We start from the raw sequence: 12818 nt of genomic DNA, 5'->3' as shown, positions 1-12818 counted from the left end.
AAATGAAAACATTTATTTGGTTAAATAGCTAAAGTAAATAAACTGCCTATCAGACTTCCCCAGCTGTCACGTCAAAGTAGCATCTGTAACAATGGAGAATTGTTTGGTCTGTCTCCCTTAGTAACAATAGATATTGCCATAAATAATAAGTCACTGTCATTTTTTTTTAAAGACCAATCTTCATAGTGGGAACCCAAGACATGTAAAATATTACCTGACGGATTTTCAGTGTTCAAGGGAAAGAAAAGCAGAACTTTAGATGCTTTGGGAGAGAGATTTGGAAAAAAAAATAAGAGAGAGAGTGAAAACAGATACCCAGAGTCAGGGGACTTGGGTCTAAATTACAGTTCCTAAGCACGTGATCTTAGGCAGGACTTTAGCTAACCCCTGAAACCCCACTCTTCACACATAAATGAAAATTAATCATGACAATAGCTCCCTCCTCAGGCTCTCCTAGAATCAGAGGATATCATGAGTATGAAAGTGCTTTATAAGCTTTGAAAGTAAAATAGCACATATTTGGCATTATTATTACTGTTTTGCTTTTAAATAGAATCACATGGTAAAAAGCCTTAAAACAGAGAACCACAGAAATGGAAAATAACCACTTCTTTACATGAGCATAGTGGTGCTCTGAAGCTAGTTGAAGTCAGCCTGGTCCAGGAGGAGATGGGAAAGCCTGGCTGAGGGCAGCATTAGCCAGGTTAGAGAGGTAGGCTTGATGCCCAGGGATATGAAAAGATGGAATGAGGAGGAGGTTAAGGCTGAAGGGAAGTGAGGAGAGGAAGAAGAAGGTGTGCAGTAGGATGACTCCCCGGGTTCCTGCCTGCCTGTTGGGGATCTAGGTGGGGCCAGGAACTATGCCAAGGAACAAGGAGCAGCAGGCTTAAGCAGAGAAAAAGGCAGGTTTCCTTTGGGACCAGGTGTTCTTGAGGTTCCTTTGAACTTCTAAGTTCAGATGCTGGTAGACTGCTAAACATGAGCCTCTGGAGGACAAAGGCCCAGAGATGGAGAGTTCAGCGTGATTTTCAGCCTCTAGAGTAGTGGGCAGAGCTAGAATCCGCTGATCATTTAGACCTGAGTTCAGCGAACACTCTGTGAACTATGTATGCTTTGTGGGCCATCCGGGCCTCTGTCACAGCTAATCTGTTCTACTGTTGTAGCAAGAAAACAGCAAAAGACAGCGCATAAGGACTGGATGTAGTGAGTTCCAGTGAGGCTTTGTTTACAGAACTGGCAGTCACTAAAATGGGCTGATGAGCTGTCCTTTGCTGAGCTGAGTTAGTTCATGCTCATTGTTTCTAGAATCACCCTGCAGAAAGTAATGCAAGTAGCCTTGCACTCACTACTACTAATGAGATAACTTTAAAAATCAGCAGCGTGTTTATAGCGCTTTCATTAAACATTACCTAGCTCAATCCTCAGGGAGACACTCTTAAGTATTTTTATTATTCCTATTTCACAAATATGGCAGGTAAGGTAGAGAGGTTAATAACTCATTGAAATCACAAGAATCACATGTTAGGAGTCCTGGATTTGACTGTAGACCCTGATTAGAGAACTTAAGCGCACTCAGCCAAGACCAGGACACCTGGGTTTTAGCAGCCTCTGTTTGACTTAATTGCTTGTGATGTGAGGCAGATGGCTTCATTTCTGGCCTTTGGTCTTCTCTTCAGAAAAGCAGTTCCTCGGGCCCTTCTAGCTTTTACATTCTAGGACTTCTAACTTGTCCAGTGTCACCCAGCTAGTGCATGGAAGATCCAATCCTAGTATCCTTCTCCTAGGTTTTCCTTACTCCCACCTAATGAAGGAAAGGCCAGAAGTCCCTGAGATGTGGTGACTACGTTAGGGGTTCCGGAGACTCTCCATGTGAGATGTAGGACCCTCTCCTGACCACCAGGAGCCTACTCAGGACAGGCCCGCTTGCTTTTGGCAGAGAACAGGCATCAACAACCGCAGTGCCCTCGTCTGCTACATGACAAGTTAAAAAAAAGTGATGTAAACATGCAAAGCAGATTACCACTGCCCGTCATTTGTCTTATTGGGGAAGTGCAGAGCTGATCAGAATGAGTGTGGACCTCCTGGGAACTCAGATTGTGCACCTGTGTTCACCAAGTGGGTTTTGGCACCGTGAGGCCCCTGGAAGTGAGTGCATTTGGCAGCAACTTCAGTCTCTAAGGTATTATCCTTATATCCATCCTTTGTTTTGAAGGTTTTCCTATCCTAAAAGCCAGATTTTCAGGCTGAAAGTAGTCAGAAAGCTTTGTCATTTTCCCTTTCCTTTGAATAAAAAAAGAAAGGAAGACTCCTGCCCACTTGTTAAAATTCTTGATGTCATATGAGCTCACTTATTACATGTTACATACAGGACCATGATGTTGGTGTTACAAGTCCCATTGTAGAGATGAAAAAACCCAGGTGAAATGCCTGCTTCAGTTCATACAGGTAGTTAGGAAGATTGCTGGAGTCTTTGTGGCTCTAAACATTTTTCATGGATTTAGATGGAACTTTGAGTTCTTTCCGCCTTGGTTTTACTCCATGGTTACCATCCCCTTTTTCATTTTGCAAAGCCAGGAAATGTAAGACCCTGCTGAGGTAGGCCCAGTGTTGGGGCTTTAAAGACCCTGAGGCTGAAATTGCTGCCTAGGCAGGGCGATGCTGAGGGCCTCAAGCTTTGGCTCACCTCCCAGCTGCAGTCTGACCCCCGGCTTGGCTCGGCCTGGCTCTCACTCCCCAGGCACCCAGGACGGGGCAGAAACGGGCTTGCTCAGTAACCAGATTGCATGGCGCGTGACCTCACGTCCAAGACCACCTTTCTCAGCATGCCGCGTCTTCTCCCCACTCATCATCTGTTTTGGACCAACCTTTGCTTAATGTGGCCAAGCTTCCCCAAAACAACACAGTCAATTTAAAGGGATGTGAAGTCATAAGCACAATTGAGGTGGCTTTCCAAAGGTGCTCGTGAAAATGTGGGATTGAAAACTATGTGCCTTTGTCCTTCGAGCCAAATGACTGGGAAGAGGTAGGGAGAGTGAGGGAATATGTACAAAAAGGGGAGTCCAGACCCTGGGCTGCCCTCCTGGCTCTCCACTGTTTCCCGTGGACATCTGGTAAAACACCCCTCACGTCTGGAGGCCTTCATTTCTTCCTGCCGGAAAGGAACTGTCAGACTGAGAGCCCTTCTTGCTTTGACATTTTACAGAAGGGCTCACATGGCAGAGGAGAGGATGGTGGGCTTAGGAAAGACCTGGGTGTGTTTACATGAAACGCTCGAGAAAACAAATCTAACCTACAGTGGTCAAAAGCAGATCAGCGTGGCCACAATGGAATGAGGGTCTGACTGAGCAGGACTTGGGGGAAGTTTGTAGGGTGAGGAAATGCTCTATAGCTTGATGGCTCTGGGGAGGCCCAGATAAGTGTATTTGTCACAGCTTATGAAACTGTACACTTAAAATGGGAACCTTTCATTGTATGCAAATTACACCTCAGTGAAGTTGATTTAAAAATAAGAAATAGGTAAATTCATAGAGATGGAAAAGTAGATGAGAGACTAGTTACTAGGAGTTAGGGGTCAAGGGGACTAGGAAGCCACTGCTTAATGGGTACAGAGTCTATTTGGGGTAAAGAAAGAGATTTACTGATGAATGTCCATTAATTATATGCTTAAAAATGACCAAAATGGCAAATGCTTTGCTCTAAATATTTTACTGCAATAAAAAAAAACAAAAAATGTAACAAATGTGATTATATCCCAGTTCTGCCCTGTGCTGGCTGTGACTTTGGGCCAGTCACCAGACTCTAGGGAGCCCTGCTTCTTCCCTGTAAAAGGAGCTAGGAATACCCAGGGTACAGACTCTGATGCCCAAACGAGACCATGGCTGTGATCAAGGAAAGCCCTCTATAGACTCTAATTTGGTTTCTGTAAATATATAGTCTGTTAATACTCTTCATTCTGTGATTCTACTTGGTTTTTCGGCGTGAGCTCACACCTCATACTTAAAGTCATTTGCAGACACATGGAAGTCTCTGCTCTCCACAGGGCCCTGCAACCAAGCCCTTTAAATGTACTGTGCATTCTTTCCACATAGTTTCCCAGGACAGATCCTGTGCCATTCTTAGGTTTCTTAACAGCCCAGTTACACTATGAAGAAGTGTCAATGAAGGAGATGGAATTTGTAAAGCCACCTACCAGTGACTTTTAGGCTGAAAACCACCTTGTATAAAGGAAGGCTAGAACCACTCACCCAGATAGAAGAAACCTTACTGTTTTGGGAGTAATTTCTCTGTGCCAGACTGTGTGCTCAGTGTGTGTTTTCTCCTTCAATCCTCAGTGAGGACTTCTAGCCTCATTTTACAGATGAGAAAACCAACACCCAGAAGGGTTAAGTAACCTGCACAGAGTTGTAAGGTTACTGAGTAGGTGACAGTGGAAAGAGAACATCAGCATGACAGCCAGGAGCCAGCCCAGCCCTCACAGCTGGGCCCTTGGTCTTCTGTTGCATGTAGACAGTTTCACAGAGCATGAGCATCAGACAAGGCACCGTGATGGGTCAAGGCCCGTTCAAGACCACTCAGTAGCCATGGCTGCCATGAACATCATCCAAGCTCCAAAAATGACCAAACATTATTCCCTCCTGGCCTTAGTCTTACTCTGTGCTTCCTTCCTCCCAGGTAAGAATTATTAAGATAATCATCCTCATGCTTCCTGAAAGTACCTAACCCAGAGAGAAACCTTACTTTCTGGACCCTCCCGCTAAATGTCTAATATAAGCTTAATCACTTTTTCCAGACTTGCCCCTGGTTCCCCTCATTGCAATGAGCAATAAATCAAACTTGCCCAAGTGCAAGTGTGTTCCCAGTGGTCTGCAGGCAGTTGGTAGCAGGAATACCAGCCTGGATCTGCTTGATTTCACATCCGTGTGCTTGTACTCTTTCACTGCATCTCCCCGAACACAGGGTGTTCAACTTATATCAAAGGCTAGAGAGTTGATTTGTTTTCATCTTTACTGAATGGTTTCTATCTACTTTGTTGTCCTCTAGAAACAAAGGTTATTAATATGCCAGATTCACAAATGAGCTTATTAAAGTTCATAAGTATTTGCCAACTCCTAGCAAGAGAAGCAACTTTTCATTCACTCATTTACATCCTCATGCTCTATGTTACAACAGTAGGCGTGCCGGCCAGGTTCCAAGCTTGTGCTCAGAATGTGGGACACTGACGTGAAAGGTACAGTGGCGCTTACTGTGTAGACAGCACTAGGAGGTAATGTGATGGCAGTGTAGACATGGGTCTCTGCAGGGCACTGCTGGAGTCCAGGAGCAGAGTAGTCTGCGTCACCTGTGCAGTCCAAGAAGCCCTTCTCTTTGGGCTGGCTCTGAAAGTATGAACCTGTAAGTGCAGGACAAGGAAAGCTCCCAAAGGTGGAAGAAACTGTCTAAGCAGAGTCTCAGGGGTAGGGAATCTTACCATGTCAGGGGGACCAGGGGCTTCCCTGGTGGCTCATATGGGTAAAGAATCTGCCAACAATGCAGGAGACCCAGGTTTGGTCCCTGGGTCGGGAAGATCCCCTGGAGAAGGGAATGGCAACCCACTCCGGTATTCTTCCTTGGAAAATTCCATGCACAGAGGAGCCTGGCAGGCTGCAGTGCATGGGGTGGCAAAGAGTTGGACACAACTGAGCAACTAACACTTTGACTTTCAAGGGGACCAGAAGAACAGAGCAGAAATGTGGCCTAAAAGACTGGCAGTAGATGAAGCCAGTGGGAAAGGGAGCCACGTTGGAAGGGCCTCATGGGTCGTTCTGAGGGGCTGTCTGCATCATCCCTGGGGACTTAAGGAACCTGGAGGGTTGTTTCAATCAGGAAACTGGTATGATCAGTTGCAGAAAGATCATTCTGACAGAAGCAAGAAGAATTTTTTTTTTTTTAAGGCATGATATATGTGACCAGAAGGGTGACTTTTGATTCATGGTCTGGAAAGGGGCATTTATTAGCTCTAATGTACTATGAGACTAATAGGTCTTATGTGCCCAGTAAAGGAGATTTGACCTTACCCTGTGGGTGATGAGGAGACTTTGAAGGATTTGAAGCAGGGCAGAGATATGGTCAGATCTGATAAAAGAAAACAACAGATATCAAAAATGTGCTGCATTAATGTGTGATTCCATTTCGGCTTTTTGGAATGTCAAAAATAGCCTAAAGACCCCATGGTGACCTTGCCAGAAGTCAGGTCAGAAATTTCTGGATCAAATGATTTCTTAGTTCCCCTCTAGCTCTTGACAGTCTTAAGATTCTGTAACAAGGAAGGTAAAGCTATTTCCAAAACGTATAATGCATCAGAGTGTCAGACTTTGGGATTATCTGCTGCTTGGGGTTTTCCACACCAGTGCTCCCCTTCATTAGTGGGGATAATTGAGAGTTGACTGCAGTCGTTACCGCTGTTGTGATGGGTATTTGAAGCTAAATTCCGGCAAGCAGGAGACGTGTGAATATTTATCTCAGCTGCAGAAAGTTAATGCAGTGTGGCATTAATTACCCTGTCTGAGCCTGCTGTCTTCTTCTGTTTTTAGGTGTCATTCTCAGTTGAATAAATTAGTTTCCAAAATTAGAATAAAGCAAATGGTAGGGTGAGATCAAGGCAGCCTGACTTCTTAGGGCGTCCAAAAAGCCGAGTAAGCTGAGAAAGTACCCAGGAAAGAGGAAGCTGCGTTCTTGTAGCCCAGCATAGCACAAGGAGATGTTGTTTCCCACTAGTGGTACTTCACTACTTTACCTACCTTTGCTCCACTCACCCCACCCCCAGAACACAAACACACAGAAAACTTGCATGTTTAGCCTTATCACAAGTATCTGAAACATTTCAAGACATTGGCAGAGAATAGATTAGGTGCTGAATACATCATCTTGCTGTAGCTTTTGCTCAAAATTTGATGCTGAGAGAATAAAGCCAAGGGAGAGTGTGTTTAGGACAAAGGGATCAGAACGGTGAAAAAAGTAGAAACTGTATCCTAGACATTCACATTCATTCAGCAGACTTTCATTGAGCACCTACTATGCTAATTCTACATGTAAAATGGCAGACAAAATGCACAGGTGGTAACTCAGAAGTCGGGTGTGGAAGAATAAGCTTTCCTACTTTATGTCATCAGATATTTGCAAGAAGCATTATACTTTTCGTTTACCTTTCCAAGACAGAAGTATTATACTTTTTTTTTTAACCTTTCCGAGACAGAAGTAATATATACCTATACATATATATATGTATGTGTATATATATATATATGTATGTATGTATGTATGTATTTTTACCTTTCCATGGTTAGAAAACATTCAGGTTTCCAATTGGCAAACTGTTTTATTACACAAATGGGTGACTCAAAGAGTAGGAAGCTCCTTCTTCCTGGAAGAATACAGAGATGATGAGCTCTAGAAGAAAATATGCTGGAGACTTGATCTCAGGAGTCCTGGATTCTATTTACGGCCTGGTTACTAAGTAACCTTGGAACTCTGGGGAAGCAAAAGCTCTCTTCATTGGGCTTCACATGCCATCTTCTTGCCCATCCCCACTTTACAATAAAAGCAAGCAATACAACATATTAAATCTATGAGAGGCAGCACAGTGACTTTGAGTTCACACAACCTCTTTGATTTTCAGTTTCTACCTGCAAAATGAAGATGGAAAGAATAAAAGCCACTCCTGGGATGGTTAGGCAGATAAAACATTGGGATGGCCAAAAAGTTCACTCGAGTTTCTCATAAGATGTTACAGATGAACTTTTTGGCCAACCCCATAAGACATAAAGGTGTTTTATGTAAATTCCAAAACACTCTACAACGCCATAGCTGGAAGACTTTTTGCTTGTTTGTTATGGGGTTTGTTGTTGTTGTTTAATGGCAGCTATTGTAATAAATGAGAAAAAGCACTGGAACTTACTTTTAAGGCTCAAGTGCCATGTGACTTACTAGCCTTGTGACCATGGTCAAATTGCTTAACTTCTCTGTGCATGTTTCTCATTTGCAAAAGAAATAAATCACTGCCTTAATCACTACATTCAAAAGACAATGTACTTGAAAATATCTAGCATGGTGTCAGACACATGGCAGAGCTACAGAATGCCAGTTCCATCTGTTGGTTCAAGAAAACAAGCAGTTGGAAAGGATCTATACCCACATAGCAGGAGGCAGGCTAATGTACAAAATATGGCGGAATTAAGATGTCCTTTTGTCCATTTAATTCTGGTACAAATATCTGAGAGTGACCGCATGAAAGTCAACTTTAACAGAAGGGCCTGTGCATGCTTCAGACCAATATATTGACCTGATCTGCTTGCCAGTGCAGCCTGGGCCATTTCAGTATGAACTGAAGTCTGAAGTGACTTCAACAAGGCCAAACACCATTTCCCATCTACATTTGGATTGGATTTTTGCTGTGTCATATGTTGGTGAAAACCTTGTATGTATCTCAGGACAGCCCCAGGGTTGCAGGCAAGTGATTGACCAAACCTGAAACTGCAGCGGGAGTGGATGGAAACAAGCCCTAGAAGCTTTTAACTAAGAGCTAATGGCATGATTACTGTTCTCTTGCTCTAAAGCATGCCCAGTCATCGCTGCTTGCAGAAACCAAAGAGCGGTTTGAGACAGAATTTCAGCAATCTCAAGTGGATGTTCATAAACCTGTCTTGGAAAAATGTTCACTTGATGTATGGTCATTGTTACCATGTTCTGAAGACCATGTTCCTGCCAAACACCATGCTAGAGGCTTTATATGTATTCTCTCTAATCCTCACAAGAACCCTATAGGGTAAATGGTATTATTCCCATTTCATGGTTGGGGAAACTGAGGTTCGGAAAGTAAAAGTATCTTGTCCACATCACACAGCTAGTCCAGCTCTGTCTGGTAGGCCCTGTGATTTCCCTAACAGGCAGTCAGGCTCAGCTTGAAAACCAAGGGCATGACTGGGTGAGTTGTTGTTCTTAAGGATAAAAAAGGATGCCAAAATGATATGCACCATGACTGAATAATCCCAAAATAACCCAAGGTCATTCATCATAAATTGTCATCTTTCTGTTCTCATTCCAAACCCTTCTTCCCAAACTGTCTCAGAAAACCCTATCGGGAAAAGAGCGGGTCTCACTTTGTCCCTCTGTCCTTAGGAGCCGGAGCCTCTCTATGCGCAGATCAACAGATGTAAGAAATAGCGTCGATGCGGGCTTGTGGCGGGTGCTTCAAGACTGGCATGGAAATCAGATCGCGACAGGCTCTCTTGTATTCTTTCACCTCTCGTCATCCCACGAAGAAATTCACGATCGCCCAATGGAACTCCTTTGGAAGAGGAAACTAAGAGGTTTTGGCAACCGCTGGCAGAGGTCTATGGCAGCACAAAAACAAACACACAGAAATATAAAAAACCATCCCCAGCATCAAATCACAAATCAAGCAAGTGCGCACCCAACACATGTTCCAGGCTCTCTTAGCATGGGTTTAAGATGACCCAGTATGTGAAACCCGAATTCTCTTTTTATTTCTCAACCTGTTGACCACTGTAAAGACATCTGATTTGGAGTGACAGGCCTCAGAGAGGTACATCAGGGTTGGCACTGACGTCATTTAGGCGAATGTAAGGTCTGTGTCACCACAAGATGCTCATTCGTATGCCTTTCCACATAGGATGGTATAATTACAACGCTCCACAAGGCCTGGTCTGCCGTTTTTTCCCCTTTCCTTTATTAGTCATGTTTGAAATTAATGAGTGTACAAATTTTTGTATTGCTTTGACTTTTTTTTTAAGATATTGATGAAGAAATTCAATTGGGAAAAAAGAAAAAACCCCATATGAAATGAATTCACTTGAAATCATCACAAGACAAATAAGTGGCTGATGATTCTTTTTGATTAAGAATGTTGCCAAAACAACCCTTTAAGCTCTTCTGCATCCTGGTGAAGAAAGACAGATTTCAGTTTAACCTTCACTCTGTGAGTAGGAAAGGACATCGAATCCCATTGATGAGAAAGATGAAAAGTACATCTGATTTCCTCAGAAGCTCTAAACTCTTTAAGTTCAATAAAATGAGATTTTTTTATTTTTCCGATATCTTGCTGCTGTGATGCTATGCAGACAAGTGTCTTCTCCATGTGCCATTTTCAAAGAAAAGTCATTTGCCAAATACTTCTGGTACAATCCTGGTAATGTGGTTTGGGATTTTAAAAAATCGACTTGCTAATGGAACAGTGGTGACATGAATATTCAGAGTAACAAACTGATTCTGTGGTCACGATAGTTCATCTCTATCTCTTTTTGTACATCAGAAAATTCAAATGGGATTTTTATTTTATAACTTAAAAAAAAAAACCTTACCATTAAACTCTTTAAATATTTAAGGGAAATGGCTTTAAGGAGTTCTAATGAAAAAAAAAAAATTGCCCGTTTGTGTTTTTTTTTGTAAATATAAATGTTAATGAAAATGTTTTTTTTAATAATGCCATTACACTGTAGAGAAGGTAGCAGATTGAGTGCAGAATGTGACAAACGTGATGGGTGGGGCTCACTTTCTGGAGACTACTGTGGAGCTCTGGTAGGAATTTGGAGTTCAGGGACATCTGGCAGGATCGGTCAGCCAATCAGCAGCTAGTGATCAGTAAGGGAGCACGTGGCTCCAACCTCTCATCTAAGTCTTTTTGTGAGAGTACGACACTCTCTGTAAAACAAGAAAGAAACAGTTCATGCTCTGAAGGCCTGTCCTTCAGATTCTGAAACTCCCTCCCACCTCTCCACTCCCACTGACCCTGTAGACATCACTGGACTGTTTGTATGTGAAACAGAAGAATTTAAGCTTCCTTTTTTTACATTTATGAGACAAAAAGTGCAGTGTTTGGTTCGTATGTTTAGCACATGATTTTCATAAAGAATCTATATATTTTTGCCCTACAGAGAATATTGTTCTACAGGTCAACTGTGTTTTCCTGATGTTCCTATGCAGTTACAGTATGTTGAATTGAATGGTTTAACACTAAGAAGAAACCTTTAAAGAATCATGGGATGAATTGGATTGGGGGTGGGGGTGATTATCCTTACTTGGTTTTAAAATTTGAAAAGTAGAATTTACCTTGATATGATTGACTGCCATCGGCCTGTGTACTTTGATACTTCGTATCAACAGAAACTAAAATGATTTGGAAGAAGGTATCCTTGGTGACCAAGGTAAAAATTGAGAAGTCAAGGTAATTGTTACTGTTTGAAGCCCATGTTTTACACTGTCAGGTCACTGGAATCTAAATGTTTTCCAGTTAACTGGCAAATGTCCATTGCAGAATAGATGTGTCACCCTAACATGGAAGGTCTGAAGAACTCGAGAGCTGAAAAGGGCCATTACCTTCCTCTGTAGCTGTCACATTTTGGTTGACATGACTTATTCAGGAATGTGCATACTTTGGATGAGCTGATCCTTCCATGTGAAGGGGAAAATGGGAAAGGTGTGATAACCATGAGAGTTGTCCTGAGACCAGTTCAATTGCGTTTTCTGGGGATTTGATGAGATAGGCAGTTCCCACGGGGAAGTAACTTAAATTGCTCTGTTGTCCGTGATTCTGATTCTAAACCAGTGGTGCTATCTTCTCCCTCAATATGGTTGTCTTGAGTTTGTCTTGCAGTATCACACCCTTCCACTGATTCTGCAGGTTGCTTCTGACATATTCAAAGTGAACTCTGGCTGATGTGGCTGTTTCAGGTACACCATCTGGAGCTCATTTCATAGCGGAAAGTGACAGCCCAGGGGATTTGTCATCATTCATTGAGTGTGGGTGAAAATGTAGCTGGCTCTGAACTTAAAGAAGATGGCCCCTGTAATGCATTAAAGTGAGGGAAATAAAGTCAAGATTTTAAACTGCCATCCATGTTATCATTGGCTGAATTCTGCTGTCTAATAAGCACTGTTTGGGGAACTCGGAACCACCGTATTCTATCCCAGGAAAACAGTGAAATTTCCAAGTAAGAGCTGAGGTGCAGATACCAAAAGGCCATGGGGGGTACGCACAGTTCCAGTTAGACTGATAGAAAATCCACGTGTACAACTGTTAATTCCTCATCCTTCACTAGCACGAAATTTGTCACTTTAAATTTTGAAACCAGGGAAACACCACCTGTCATTCTGTCCCCATTCCCCACAGCTCTCTTCACACCCCGCGAGACTTTTTTGATAATTCGTACTCATCCCTGTGTCTGCTGAATCCCCATCATGTAATGTACCGGGCACCTTTAAAAAAAAAAAAAAGTTTACTCTGTGGGTTTGGTTCATTCCAATTTCTGCGTTCTGACACATATTTTTTTAATAAAGATGAGAAAGAGAAAATGACTCTTGCAGTACATTTCTAGACCTACTTTAACTTTACCTCAGATGACAGTTTGTTAACATATATGGACACATTATTTTTAACTTTATGTACAATGCATTCAACAGAACAGCAAAATTTTTAGAAATTTTCCATTAATTTCTGTAACACACCATGTAAAACTGTTACAAATAAACATGTTTGAGAACAACACCTTAGCCTGGTTTTATTCCATAAGCTTCTACTGGCTGTTCAGGTTGAGGAATTGGAAGAAGAAACTGCTTCTCTCGAAACTTCCATCGGACCAGGTGAAGGCCTGTTTTCCTGGCGCAGGAGCAGAAAAAGAAAGCTCCATTGAGGAGTTAGGTCAGTTTGTCTTCAGTTCAATTCAGGTACTGGCTCCACTTGGAAAATCATAGTGAGGAATGAGGAGGTTGTTGTCAGAAAAAGCACACTCTGGGTAGATGCGGTGTTCGGACCACACTTAGCGTGG

At 42.6% G+C, this 12818-nt stretch overlaps 1 protein-coding gene across 2 annotated transcripts in view; it reads left to right on the top strand.

Annotated features, from left to right (window-relative positions):
• DAB1 (DAB adaptor protein 1) overlaps window positions 1-12543 on the top strand; it is a 451862-nt gene extending 439319 nt beyond the window's left edge. For both annotated transcript variants that reach the window (XM_043461149.1, XM_043461147.1), the window contains one exon: window positions 9154-12543. Coding sequence is in view for 1 of the 2 variants with exons in the window: in XM_043461147.1 (XP_043317082.1) it covers window positions 9154-9198 (45 nt within the window). In the remaining variant the exon portion in view is untranslated. The remainder of the gene's footprint in view (window positions 1-9153) is intronic.
• The last annotated feature ends 275 nt before the right edge of the window (window positions 12544-12818 follow it).

This window comes from Cervus canadensis, chromosome 2 (assembly GCF_019320065.1).
Source record: "Cervus canadensis isolate Bull #8, Minnesota chromosome 2, ASM1932006v1, whole genome shotgun sequence".
In the NCBI taxonomy this organism is placed as follows: domain Eukaryota; kingdom Metazoa; phylum Chordata; class Mammalia; order Artiodactyla; family Cervidae; genus Cervus; species Cervus canadensis.
The sequence above is the reverse complement of the archived record's forward strand: the minus strand, read 5'-3'. Positions and strand labels throughout refer to the sequence as shown.